Source organism: Capsicum annuum, chromosome 3, assembly GCF_002878395.1.
Source record: "Capsicum annuum cultivar UCD-10X-F1 chromosome 3, UCD10Xv1.1, whole genome shotgun sequence".
In the NCBI taxonomy this organism is placed as follows: Eukaryota; Viridiplantae; Streptophyta; class Magnoliopsida; order Solanales; family Solanaceae; genus Capsicum; species Capsicum annuum.
Window position 1 is genome coordinate 226,822,717 of NC_061113.1, and position 15,106 is coordinate 226,837,822.

Consider the following 15,106-nt stretch of genomic DNA (forward strand, 5'->3'; position numbering starts at 1 on the left):
TCATGACCAATCTAATTTGGTATGTTTCTCATTTCAGTAAATAATCTATTGCTTTTGAAAACTCTCCAAGAGTTTCAATAATTTTCAAGCTATAAGCTTACTATAAGGATTATAAATAAGTTTCCCAGAAACTTTTATATGTTTCAAACATTTTGAATCCTTAAAAAGTTTTCTTATAAGTTTTGCCAAGTGACAATATTCAGCATATCATGTGCGTCATCTTCAAGAGTCTGGATTGCAATCAAATAAGCTTTACACTTACCAAGATGCATTCTTTCATGTCACTTGATAAATATTTTTACGTTAGCATGCTTAAATTAAGGTAGAATTCAGATCCTCGTAATCTTTCACAATATTGCGCCAATATTGTATCAAAGATATCGTCGACGGTTTCTTATTTTGTATCGATTTGCAATTTGACATAATATTTTGAGATCTCATCACTTTATTATTTTCAAGTATCTAAATCTCTCATAAGGTTTCATGAAGTGTTATGTCGTAGGCTCTTCACGAGCACATTGCCTTCTTATTATGATTATTTGTTCCTTATCCTTTTCAAGGATTATTTCATTTGAAACCGATTGGTCTACCATGCTTTATGCATGCGTAGACGTTGTCCTTTAGGAACATAAAATAGGAGCACTTGCAACTTAAACATGAGATGCTTTCGACATTTGACTTGAATTATCTTTTGAATGAGAATCTGATGGTAATTCCTAACATATTTCATAGCTGCTTATAATCTCCCCCTATGTTAGAAAAACTAACATACATCCTCCATCTTCTTTGAGGAATCCAACTTTATGCATTATGGTATATTTATTTATCAAATACCACATATCAAAACTATTAGATGGAATAATTGATTCCTGACCTGAAACCAATTGAGGAGGAAGAAATAATCATAATTTATTGGTCTAATGCATACAAGTACTATCGTATGCAACATATCATAATTCAGAATAATACTTGAAGCTTTGTTCTCATTAGCAATGATTTAGCTATTTTATCGAAGACATTCAATGCAAAACCATCATCATCAAGATGAATTGTCTTGATTACACAGTCTGAAAGTTATGCTCTTAACTCAATTTTATTAAGTAAATAACTTTATGAATGTCAAACTGCAGGTTGACAATAAACGTAGAAGTGATCATCTTATATCGATGCATCTTGACAAATCACATAACAGGTGAACGGATCCATATTTACCTTTTATATTTTTTCAGATTTTGAGGGATCAAATTCCAACATTTGTTGGTCCAACCAACTTATCATGAGAACAAGCAACATTTTCATAAAGAATTTTTTAGTTCTTCAATACATGTTTAATACTTAATATGCACATCTTTGAAATGTCATAATCGTTCATGTCAATTTATGAGCTTATTTGTACTAGTAAACTTCAAGTTTACCCTGACATGTGTCTTTTACTTTAGTAAATTTCAGATTTACTATTAGGCGAATAAATTTCAGATTTACTACTTTAGAAGTTGATTTCAAAATAACTCTTTTCAACTATTCAGCCTCTTTCAGGGGTGAGTTGTGATACCATCAGAATCAAGTGCACGTTTGCATTAATAAGCTTCTCATTCCCCATAGGAATAGAATGTAATCGTGCCTTAAGCCTATCAAATTCTGATAGCTTATAGACTCTTTTAAGATATTGCTAATTCAGGAGCAAATCGAGGCATACATATATTTGTAGAGAAATTTTCTCTAATATATCTTATAATCATGATAAGAATGTGAAAATATTATTACTTTTGATGATTATTAACATATTGTCCCTCCACGCTTATATTCGTGCATTCAATCACTTGTCTTCTTTCAGACATATTATGTACTGCTATCACATACACTTCAAGAATGAAGTAAGTTGTCATATTTCAGACTTATCATATATTGCTACCAGATTCACTTCATGGAATGGAGCATATTCAATGGGTTGGATTTCATGACTTTTCACCAAATACCCATTATTTTGCCTTAGTCATCATAATATTACTAGTATAATGCATTGAGATTCAAACTCAATGTTTTATCCACATAAATGCGTCTTAGGCATAAATCAATGGGACTTAAACCTAATATTTTTTCATCATGGTGCATTGGAACTTTTAATCCAACGTCTTACCCTCTTAATGAGATGAGACTTAAATTCATCATCATATCTTTTTACAATATTGTTCTTCATGAACAAATTTATAGCATAAGTGGTTCCAAATCAATTATTTTTCTCAAATCCAACAATAATTATATTATTAGTAGCAAAAGACAGATAACATAAGGAATTACTAACCTTGAAATTACCTTTAGATTTATAATCTCACCTTGTTTGGCAGAGTCTCGTGCTGATAACATGTTATAAACTAATAAAGAATAAAGAAGAAGAGTAGAGAGAAAATGGAGAGTAATGCTTATTTTTCTTGAGAGATTCTTCATGTTGTAATTACAATGAAGGAAATCCCCTTTATTTATAGGGAAAAATTAACCTTGGGGTTTCTAACTTTTTCATAAATAGACATACACTATATATAGTAAAGTAGACATTCACTATATATGATAAATTAGACATTCACTATATATGATAATATATTTATAACATATTCAAAAATTTAAAATTTAAAATATCAACTCAAAACTATATCCACTGTAATGGCTAACATAACTTTATCATATGTATAACATATTCAAAAATTTAAAATTTAAAATATCAACTCAAAACTATATCCACTGTAATGGCTAACATAACTTGGCAACTAAAGGTCTAAAGTGAATATCATGGACAAATGATCCAGCCGACCAAAGCTTTATGAAGAAACTACCATATTGATGCAAATCAACCAATTAAAAAGAGCACAAAAGCATGAGTATTTTACCTCCTTAGACAGCAAGCACACTCGTGACCCTTCTATTATAGAGTAATAATGTAATGAATACTCTCTCTAATCCTTCAAAAGTACTCATTTTGTATATACTTCTTTTAATTTTATGAAGACTATTTAGGTGAATAATATTCCTTATTTAATTATATTTTTGTAATTTTAGACTGAGATTGACCACACATAATATTGTATTGTATTTGACTTTCTTTTTGAATCTTAATCACAAATTTCAATATATACGTGTACTTGTCAATTTTATTACTTTACATATAATTAGTTGGCTTCAAGGATTGAGTCAAAGCTGAATCACCTTAACATAGTGTAAATCATGAGTGAATTTATGTACTAAAATTGAGCCATATGAAATCATGTTCAGTTAGTAAAATTACCTATTTTATGTATATATTTTTAAAAATCACTATTATCTTTTAGCACCATGCTACTATAAGAATAACAATTTTGTAATAATAAATGTTTAATTCGATCCGACCCAATTCATCAAAATAACACACACCCAACCCTCACCCCACCAACTCTACACAACAACACACACCTCGCAACACAACAACCCTAAATCGCGATTCGATTGGCAGCTCGCCGAACCTCGAAACGTCGGCGACGGCAGCTTCACGGCTACCCTCTAACTAAGGTACTACAAAGACTTCACGTTTTCCTTTTTATTTTCTTTTTCAAGAACCTAGTGATGCGAAGTTTGGTTATTTGCTTATTGATGTTGTTGTTGTTGTTCTGCTACCCGATTGTTGTTGCTGAATGGGTTTTTATCGGCATGATAGTTAAGGTTTGTGTTAGAATCATCTTCTTATTTTTTGTCTTGTTTTTTAGTTCTCTTGGGTTTTTGTGGAGTGGGTTATGCTTGTTTTGTTGATTGCAGAAATGGGTTGGTTTGGAATTTCATTAGAATTTCTTGTGTCAAGTTTTTGTTGTGTATTTTGAAACTTGGGGGTCACTTTGTCTTTCTATAGTTCTCTTCTGCATGTGTCAATTCAGATGCTAAGACCAAATTCACTATTACAAACGAAATGGGAAGGTAAATGTGAACAAAAGTAAATTGACTATTCTGTGAGCTAATTTGATGTTACTGGTTGATTGAATTCGAATTCGGAAAAAGAATTGTTTTGCTATTTTCTGGTGATCGCTTATCTCTTTCTTTTTAGTTTAGGCCAAGCAAAGGTAAATTGATTTCTCTCTATTTTCTTATAATGAAGTCTTTAAATGTAGTGTTAAGATGGAATTGGTCGTTGTAGAAGGCTTTGAAAGCCATAGAAATTTTGTGATGATTATATGTTGTGAGAGGGACATGTGGCGCCTCTACTTATTTGTTTTATTACACTTATACTATAAATGAATATGTCACTTGAAAGCAATTAAGTGTAGTTAGTTGAAGCACTTAGTGACTTGAAAGTGATTAAGTGTAGGTACTTGAAATGTGATTTTTTTATTTTGAATTTTGTTAAGCTTGGTAACTTGGGAGGTGATTTAGTGCCTTGAAAATGTTGAAAATGTGAATTTTTCATTTTGAATGTGGTTTAGTTTGGCACTTGGGAGGTGACTTAGTGACTTGAAAGTGATTAAGTGTAGGTACTTGAAATGTGAATTTTTCATTTTGAATTTTGTTAAGCTTGGTAACTTGGGAGGTGACTTAGTGACTTGAAAATGTTGAAAATGTGAATTTTTTATTTTGAATGTACTTTAGTTTGGTAACTTGGGATGCGACTTAGTAACTTGAAAGTGATTAAGTGTAGGTACTTGAAATGTGAGTTTTTCATTTTGAATTTTGTTTTGAATTTAGGTACTTGAAATGTGAACTTTTGTGACTTGAATTAATTACTTGAATGTGATTGATTGTGTAGATGAAACCTGATTATAGCTGGATATATCAACAGAATAATGATACTAGAATGAGTCTTAGGGTGAAATTTGTTGAAGGTGTCAATCGATTTATTGAACATGCCAAAACACTTGATGATTGGTCACTTTTTCGGGTGATTCATTGTCCTTGTGTTAAATGTTATTGTACAAGTATTTTAAAAGATGAAGTTGGGAAGGATCATCTTTATAGAAAAGAGTTTCACGAGGACTTTTTAAGATTGCGTACTATTCATGGTGATGTTGAGCAGAATAATTTTGTTGTTGGTGAAAGTAGTAAGTCTGCAGTGCATAATAACTATCAAGATACTAGGATGACAGAAATGGTGCATGATTCTTTTGGGATGCAACACTGGGGCGACTTTAGAGAAAATGTTGAAGATGTTCCCAATAGAGAAACACACCAATTTTATGAACAATTGCATGCTGCTAGTCAGCCTTTGTTTGACGGATGTTCGTACTCTCGTTTGTCTGTTGCTGTTAGATTATTAAGTATTAAATATGATTGGAATATTGCTGAAGGAGGAATGAACTCAATGATAGACCTTATTGTTGCTAGTGTATGCATCCTTTGCAACATGATTTACATATGAGGTGTGTAAGTGTACGAATATTTCTACAAATTTTAAACACTTACACATTCTTCAACTAATATATATATATATATATATATACATAATATTTTTAGGTATACCAATCACCAACTGTAGCCGCATACGATCAGTTTTTGAGAGATATTTCTTTGGGATCAGTTGAAGCCCGTACAATATCCCATTACACAGTAAATAAATTTAAATTTTTTAACAAAAACACTCCAAAACAAGAAAAACAAACAATAGTGGTGTTTGGGTTAAGGGTGATGATAACGCTGATTACTTTGACATCATACAAGAGATCTTAGAAATGAAGTATGTTGGTTTGCTAATAAAAAAAAATTATACTCTTTTGATGTAAGTGGTTTGATCCAAGCACAAAAGGCACAAGAGTACATAAGGATCATAACATCATTGAAGTGTAGCACAATAGGACGTATCCTATTTACAATCCCTTTGTTCTCGCACAAAATGTTAAACAAGTGTATTATGGTCCTTATCCGTTGCGCTGTGATAAGTCTGATTGATGGGCTATAATCAAAACAAAGCCTATAGGACGAGTAGAAGTTGAAAATGTGTTGAAGACCGCGTATCAAAATGAAATGCAAATTGATCACCAGTTAGTGGACATTGATTTAGTGGATAGTTTGAACCACCCGAAAAATATATTTGAAGAAGTTAATATTGTAGAAGAAGAGGCTCAGAGTGTAGGAGATGAGAAAACTTCCAAAGAGCTTGACTGATTTAGTAAAGAATCTTCGGGAGAGGAGGATTAATTTGTGTAGGTTGTATTTGTTATGTATTAATGTCTTTATGCTTTGTACTATTTACCTTTATGTTTCTTGTTTAAGATTGATGTGTAATATACTGTGTAGGATTGTTGTTGTTACTTTTCCATATTTTATGTAGTAATAGAAATATTCTTTTCTATCCCCTATTGTTGGAGCGAGCCTAAACTTGATATGGTTATGTAACTATTTCACTGGTGTTTTAATACCGATTTAGTGATTTGAAATGTGAATTAGTTATTTGAAATTAGTTACTTGGAATGTTTTAACACTGGTGTTTTCTTATATTCATTTTGTAAGGACTAACTACTTGTTAACTTTACATAATTTAGATGGGAGGTAAAGGTGACAAAGGTAAGTAAAAAGTTGATCCTACAAAGACAAAAAGAAAAAACAACCTCCGCCTTATAGACGACTGTCAGGTATTCATATATCTAAGGGTTGGTTTGATGACGTGCCAGCACGACTTTCTTATTCTAGGTCGTCGCATCATTCAGTTCCTACTCCTACGCATGTGGGTCCGCTTCATGGATCTACAACGACTCATTCTGCTCCCATCGCGATCCCACCGCCTTCACAGTACTATTAGACGATCGCTGGCACATACATTCATCTACCATCGTCTGCAGTACCCTCTACTAGTAGTCACCCACGTTCTCACAGTGATTCTGCTGGATCTATTGGGTTGACAGATCTTCATCTTGGAGGCACACCATCCGATGCTTCAGATCCTCCCACGCCAGTGCATCCACAAGCACGTGTTCCGCAGCCCGGAGACAGAGATGCTCATCGAAGGCAGTATATTATTCCATATGGAGTAGGGTAAGATTTTTAAATATAACAACATTGTTCATTTTTCATTTACTATATTATTATATTTTATGAAATTAATGTTTGATCTTGTGTTGTAGGTTTTTGCCCGATGATGTAATTGCAAAAATTATGACTAAATGCATTTGTCGGCACTTCAACGGCTATTGGACCAGTTGGCAAAAGGTTCCAGAATTTGATAGAAATGAAATCTGTAAAGAATTTCAAGTAAAGATTTAACTTATCGACTACTTAACACATTGTTAGGGCAAAAAATTGAATACTAAACTTTTATTTTTGTTGTAAAAATATTTCTGGTGGGATCCAACAAATGACTTTGCTATACGAAAGAATTTTTATAGAAGAGCAAAACTCAGAATGAACGGTTCGTTGAATTATGCCAGAACGAAGAGGGTACGACCAAGTTTTATACTCGAACCCATGTGGCAGGATTATCTTTGCTATTGGAGTAGCGATGAATACCAAGTGTTGAGTGACAAAGGAAAGAAAGCCAGGGTATCATCCAAGGGTGGCTCTCTACATACTGCGAGAGCATTTAGTCGGATTATTGTAGAGCAAAAAATGGTATGTAACTTTTACAGGTTTAATTGTTTGTTTCTATTTAAATTTTTAATTATTTGAAGATTAATAATTTTATCATATGCAGGAAAAAAATTCGGTAGGAAGATATAACAACATGAGGTATTCGAGGCGACCCATGTAAGGAAGAAAAAGAACCCAACTGATAAAGATGTCTGGGTTGAGCCTCGTGCAAAAACTACCCATGTAAGAATCAAAATTTCTATTTATGAATCTTTTTCTTAAAGTTGATATTATTCAAGTACGAGTAGTTTAATATTTTTTTACTATTAATTTTAACTTTACTTTGAATATAGGACAAATATATGCAGTTCATTAATGAGTATCGTAGTAGTCAGCCTCTTGAAAGTTAGGGTGAAACAATACTTGAAGATACAGAGGAGGAATTCTGGAAACAAACTGTGGGTTCTCCACTTAGAGGCCAATACTACAGGTACCACAGAAAATGCTTTAGCGAGAATATTGGGTCTTCGTTCGGCGAAACATCCTATCCCTCATCAATTAATAGAGAAACCGTTGATTTACTAAAAGTTTCGATTTCTCAACTCACTAAAGAGCTTGTTGCATAGATTGAGAGGGTGAAGCAGAAAGAGAAGGAAACAACATCACAATTCAGAATGATGCAGGAGCGGATTAACTCTTTTATTCGATCTGCAGGGATTCTTCCACACTATCCTAGTGATGCAGTTTGGGCTGCAAAAGATCTAGGTCCACTGGATGATTATTACACCACAGAGGAGAAATCAGATCCTGTGGTGAGCCTGAGGATGCGGATGATGATGAGTTGTAGTTTAGATTTGGAACCTTGATAAATTTTGTAAATAACTTTATTTTAAACGTTTGTATTGTTACGTTGGTTGTTTGTATTGTTACGTGGGTTGATGAAATGTAGCATAAGTATATGCTGTTATTTAAAAAAAAAAAAATTCAGAAAACCAATCACATGTGGTCAGTTTGTTTTGAAAATTTATTTTTATTAAATTTATAAAAGCGACCACTGGTGGTCGCTTTTGTTTAAAATTTATTTTTTTTTAAAAAAATAATATTAAATTTTAAATATATATATATATATATATTTTTATATATATATTTTAAAAAGCTGACCACACGAGGTCGGTTTTAAAAAAGATACAACGCTTTTTTTGCTCACACGTTTTTTTATCTTTTTTTTTTTTTTTTCGAGGAAATCCTATTTTTTTCAGTAGTGAATGTTATAGCACCAATAATATCAGACTTTTACTCACCATTGCATTAACTTGAATAAAACAAGTACGTTTTTATAACGAGGAGACAAAAATCAGAGATTTAAATCGGAGAAGACGAATGAAAACACTAACCCGAATAAAAAATGTAAAGTAGGTACCTCGTCTACTTTCCTCCTTATATACATGAAGTTAGGGAAGAATGAAAGGCTAGGATCAAAAGGAAATTTTGAATCATACGGCTCTCGTTCATTCCAAATTTGCTAGAAAGGACAATACGTGTAACGTTTTTTATGAATAACGTCATTTTATTCTGTATAAGTCCTTTTCTTTTTCTTCTATTTTTCAAGAAACTTTAAATCCAACTATATACTAATCATAATTTTTAATAAGGTTCGACCTTTTAACTTTGAATTTATCATATAGTTTATTATATAAAATTGTCTAATTTTAAAACTTATCATAAATTTTTTTTTTCCTCTAAATTTTCTCCTAAAAAGTTATTCAATCAATTTATCACGCAAAAGTTATATTTATGTTTTTGTCACATAAATTCATTTTATAACATGGTATTAAAGCTGGATCAACTCCAATGTAGCACAAATCATGGACAAATTTATGTACTAAAATTGAAGCATGTGAAATCATGATCTTTTCGTATAGCTACGTACTTTAAGTTCATATTTTTTAAATTGATATTATCTATTGACATTCATGCTACGATAAGACAAATGGTGCACTTGATTGAAGGTTAAGTTATTTATTAAGAGGATTAGGGACCGATTTTCACTAAATACTTTTTTTCTTCTTTTTTAGTGGTGCATCCACATTTTAGAAATTCCGAATTTCTCACTGAGACCAATCAAATAGATTGTTCACACTCTAGTACCAAATAGTGTTTAGGTGTGCATGAGATGATAATGATGAAATCTCATATCAGTGGTTAATGAGCACGGGTGGAACTAGGATTTAAAATTTGAAGATTTCCCACATTAAACAAAAATAAATCAAAATAGTAGCTACGGGGATTGTGGAGATAGGATTTAAAATTTGAGGATTTTCCACATTAAACAAAAATAAATCAAAATAGTAGCTATGGGGATTCAAATCCACAACCACAAGGTCAACAAAATTTTAACAAATTCCTCTTCTTCAGTCTTCAGTAGACCAATAAAACACTCTTTTTATAGGTTCTCAACTTTAATTCTTATATATTTATCAAATTTCTCAATACAAATATAAGATCCGCACGAAAGTTACTGGGTTCCTGAAACTCCCCACCCAACTCCCCAAATCCGTCTCTTGTTAATGAGACTCGAGAGAGTGGTTTCTTTCTATGGTCTTGCACAATTATGTCATTTGAGCTAAGCTTTTAGGGTTGAGTTAGATAAAAAACAATGTAAAAACTACATATATAATGACATATTTACTAGGAATTGCTAAAAGTCCCAACTTTTTTAAAAATCTTGTAAAATCCCAACATTTGGCCAGTGATGATACATGTTAATTAACTTAGATACCTATGGGATACATGTTTGAAGTAAACTAACTTGCACTTTTTAAGGGATTTAACAGATAAATTAGCATTAAAAGTGCAATTAATCTAACTAATTATGGTTAAAATAAAATTAAATCCCACGATTTATGGCAATTATCTTGTTATTACACCATTCTAATTCAAAACAACATCATAATCTGTTTGGAAATATCCAAAAATTTTCACGGCTTCTTCAAAAGTTTTAGTTTTTCAGACGTCCATTTTGTTCTGATTTGTTAATTTTGTTTGGTTATTTGAAATGAATAAATAGTTTTAATGGGTTCATTCATGAGAAAGGAAATTCATTATTCTTGAAAAAAAAATTTGTTATTCCTTCTTCTCTCTTATTTGTTGTTGTTTTTCTTTTTTTCGACGATTCATAATAATAAATATCGTGTTTTATTAGTACATTCCGGTGTTTGGCTGTCTGATGTCAAGCACGAAGAATACAAGATTGATGGTTGTAGTCGGAGATGTACCAGTGTCATCTCAATTCTTTATCCCTTTTTCTCTGTTATTTGTTGTTCTTTTTTTTTTTTGTCTGACGATTCGTAATAATGAATATCGCGTCTTATTAGTACATTTCGGTGTTTGACAGTCTGATATCAAGCACGAAGAATACAATATTGATGATTGTAGCCGGAGATGTACCAATGTCGATCTCAATCGCTATCTTAAGAAAAACCGAAGAAGATTTTTCCTCACTAGTTATTTCACTGTCGGATGTCACAATGTATGCAATTCATCCTTCATGAATACAGATTAAAAAGTCAGATTATAATCAAGAGATGTACTCATGATTTGTTTTTCAACTCGTTTATAATATGAATTTTAAGTTCCTTTTTTTAAATTTTAAGTTTTAAGTTTGTAGGTCAAATTACTAGTTTTAAGTTGTCAAATTACTCGTTTTTAGTTTATTGGATTATAGTCTGTCAAATTGTGTAATTCATCATTATTTCAATTTTAAAGCCAAACGTTTTGATAAACAAAAATATGTATCTCTTGTTGATTGAATTTAGCCAAAAATATAAAGTTGTTTTCATGCTTAAGCTAAAAATATAACACAGAACAATATATAGAAAACTGTATGAACATAATATTATAGATATAGGATAATACAAATGTGTATCGTGGTTGAAATACATGTATCTATTGATATGCTTAAATCAATTAATGTTAAACAATACGAGATACATACTATTCATAAACAGTGAAATAATGATACAAGATAAGAGAAAATGTATCTATAAGGTTGTAAACATGTATCTATTATTGAGTTAATTTAAATAATACTTACAAAACATTAAATACATATAAAAAATAAATAAAAAAAGAATCAAATATACAAGAAATTGAAAAAACGTATCATGCATATATAAATATGTATCACGACCAATTATTTTCCAGATCTGAGCATGCCGGAGGTTCTAAATATGACTTTGCCGGAGGTTTCAATTTATTTTTTGTTTCGCACAGTAAAATATTATTGGATTAGAAGGTTTACCTGGAGTATCAATAACAGAAAACTAGTTGGAAATAATCTCAACATGGATAATTTTCTTTGCCGAAATAGTAGCTTTACCCATAACTCGAGCACCAAAAACATCATCATCTTTAACACGAAACTTCAAACGATCAATTGGGGGAGCTAAAGGGATATGATGTTGTTTAATTTGATTTTTGAGAAAAACCATTGCACATAATAAGAACGTGAAGATAAATTTAGGAGAAAAAATACCTTAATTAAAAAATGTGAAGAAGAAGAAGAAGAGAAAATTATGGGATAAAATTGTAACCAAAATTTTGGCGTTAATATAGCCAGTAATGTTTGAAGAGTTGGATACAAACTGTTGCTTGAATTAAGGCATACAAAGATGAGAAAATAAGTTATTTTTGGTAAAGAATCGGTTTCTTAGTTGCAGGTTTTAACTTGTATCTCAACTTTACCAAAAAGTATGAAATGTTGGGATTTAAGTAATTTTTAGAAGTAGGGGGATTTTTAGAAGTTTAGAAACTTATGTTGTTTATTGAGGTAATTTTTCCAAAAAAATTTCGTTTCTTAACATGCATGGTATTAGAGTAGGACACATCCAAATTCTCATTTGGCCCATACTAGACCCAAATATAAATTTATCCACACTCTAGATATACAATTCTAGACTTGACTAATATAATAGTACTAATCAAGTGTACGTGCTTCGCACGTGTATATCATGTTAGTCAATTATAAATATATACAAAAAGGATAAACTAGCTATTTTGATTGTGGTATATATAAGCTATACTTTCAAAACAATAAAAGAAAAAATTACATCAAAAAAATATTCTTAAACAAACGTGGATGGAATTATTTTTGAATGTACAAAAATTTGCACAAGAAAGAAAGAAAGGTACCAAACTAAAACTTGGTCAAGTTCATATAACACTATAACTCAATTCAAATAAGAAATGTCAAATTGCTGAATTCATCAATAATATATAAAGGTATAGTGTTAGTCGAACCTACAATAAACACAAAGTAGAAGACTACCCCCGACATTCCTCCTCTATGATCCACAAGTTATCTATCAAACCATTACATCAATTTGTTGAATTCGTTAAGAATATGCACTAACATATAATCTATTTTTTTTTACCATTATTTTTGTATAGTGATCCAATAACCTGTAATATTTTTCAAGTAAAATTAAAAATCTGATTCTACATATAGTATATGAATCAAAAAGAAATAAAAAAAATACTCTCTCCGTCCAATTTATGGGGTACTTTTTGAATTTTAAGATTCAAACGATTAAACTTTATCTTTAATTAAAAATTTCGTCAAAGCCCAATTGATACAAGCTAAATGGCCATCATAGATTTCGATGACATCATGTGAGGCCAACACAAGAAGAACTCGATTGTGGTCACATTGAGGGCACGGGAACACACATGGGGGACCCATTTTAAGCCCACAATAGAACAATCCCGTGTATGGAAGGTTGCTTGGAAGTTTGCCTTGATGAGATGCCCGAGAGCTCCAAGTGTTGAAGAATAATTGTTAAGACCAAAAAGACACAAGGAAAGGCATATGTTGAAGTGTGAAGAAGACCACTTCAAACACTCCATGACCGCCCCTTCATTAAGGGTGTAATGATCTTTTTTGTGTCTTTTCTTTACACTCCATAGGAGCCCCTTTTCACTAAGGGTATTTTGATCTTTTATGTAATAAGCTATAAATAGACTCCTTAGGCTTATTTTTCATTTAGATTTTGATAAATATTGCAGATTTCTTCTCTCTTTGAGAGTGTATCTCCTTTAGTGTAGGGCTTGGAGAAGCCATAATTGAAACTAGGGTTAGCTTGAGTGTGAATTCACTTGAGTTGACAATCGGCTTATAAACGTTGGTGCTTTGGGGTGCTTCGAGTCCCTTTTGTGTCAACGTAAGAGTGTGGTGTTGCCTTTGTGGATTGTAGAGGGTTTTGATGTTTGATACACACCTTAGTTCCTATAATTTGTAAAGTTTATGTCTCACTAACTATTCTTTAAGTTTATGCATTTTCTCTTCTTTTTGTGCTAAATTTGAATGTGTGTTTGTTTGTTCTTCTTCATCTCATCTTCTTCTCTTTAGTTGTGTTGTTATTTTTGGATTTTAGGTTTGTTCCCTTATCATTTGGTATCAAAACAAGGTTTGATTTTGTTCTAACAAAATCAATCTTGGGATTGTTACTTGAAAATAAGAAAAAGTGAAAAAGAAGAAAAAAGAAAAAAAGTTACTGTTCATGTTTTTTTTAGGGTTTTTCAATTTTTGAGATTTGATTTTGTATGTTTTGTGTATTTCTAGTGTTAGATCCTTGTTCCCAACACTAGAATAAGTGTCCAAAAATCCAAAAAAAAAAAGAGGTGAATCCCACTTTTGTGTTTGGACAAAATTTTAGATCTTAGATCTACTATGTTTTTGTGTGTTTTGTTAGTTTCTAGTTCTAGATCCTTGTTCCCTAGAACTAATAGAGTCTAGATCTAAGATTTGAGCTAGATCCGGGTTGTTTTGAACCATCCAACATTGTTAAACTTGTGTTTGAAGCTTTTGGAGGGTGGATCTCGTGTGGTTTATGGTGGTTGTGACATTTTTGAAGTAATTTTGTGTTATTTGTGCTTTTCTTGGCAAAAGGACCTTAGATCTTCAAGAAAATTTCAATTTGGAGGTCATTTGCCTTGTGGTCAAACGTTGGTCAACTCTTGAATATTCTTGTTGTTCTTCCTCATCTTCATAGCTTGTTGGAGAAGAGTATTCAAAAAGGAGTGTTTGATCTTGAAAAAGGAGGAAAGAGAGTGTACTACTTATTCAAGGAAATTTCCAAGCACCTTCCTAGTTATCCAAAAGAAAGAAAACAACAAAAGGGAAGAAATAATCAAGTACAAGAATAAGTACAATTGAAAATACAAGGGGACCATTTTAATTCAAATTCATTTGAGCTTGAAAAAGGCTACAAACCTTGTGTTTTCTCCTCCAAAAATCAAAATTACACTCCCTTGGTTGAAGATTGGCCGAAACACAATTTGAAGAACAAAAAAATTACAAAATTGACGTCCAACCACAAGCAGCCACATCACCACTTTGGGACAACCGAATTTTGAACTCAAATATTGATTTGTTAGTTTCTAATTTTTGATTCTTAGTTACATTTTGTTGATTCTATCACTAATTAGCAAACTAGTAACTGCCTACTAGGTTGAGAATTAGTTTTAGTGTCCTTTTCTTTCGTGTTATCGTTCTTGTGTACTTTTCTCATTTTGTAATTCATTGTGTTTTGTTGGTTCA

The 15,106-nt window shown here is 31.6% G+C and overlaps 1 protein-coding gene and 1 long non-coding RNA gene across 2 annotated transcripts; both read left to right on the plus strand.

Annotated features, from left to right (window-relative positions):
* The first annotated feature begins 3,201 nt into the window (after positions 1–3,201).
* Positions 3,202–6,531, plus strand: LOC124897081. Its single transcript, XR_007053667.1, has 2 exons — positions 3,202–3,537; positions 4,760–6,531. It is a non-coding gene; the product is annotated as an uncharacterized LOC124897081 (long non-coding RNA).
* Positions 6,532–6,668: 137 nt separating this feature from the next.
* On the plus strand, positions 6,669–8,463 carry LOC107863161. The gene is made up of 6 exons (XM_047408666.1): positions 6,669–6,674; positions 6,746–6,978; positions 7,068–7,194; positions 7,318–7,551; positions 7,634–7,752; positions 7,863–8,463. Exons 1-5 carry the CDS (start codon positions 6,669–6,671, stop codon positions 7,688–7,690), a joined length of 657 nt encoding a protein of 218 aa, XP_047264622.1. The 3' UTR covers positions 7,691–7,752; positions 7,863–8,463.
* The last annotated feature ends 6,643 nt before the right edge of the window (positions 8,464–15,106 follow it).

Excerpts from the sequence above, each read along its gene's own strand:
- LOC107863161 (XM_047408666.1), top strand. Across the intron at positions 6,979-7,067 it reads ATTATTCCATATGGAGTAGG|GTTTTTGCCCGATGATGTAA; the intron begins GTAAGATTTTTA and ends CTTGTGTTGTAG. Across the intron at positions 7,552-7,633 it reads TTATTGTAGAGCAAAAAATG|GAAAAAAATTCGGTAGGAAG; the intron begins GTATGTAACTTT and ends TATCATATGCAG.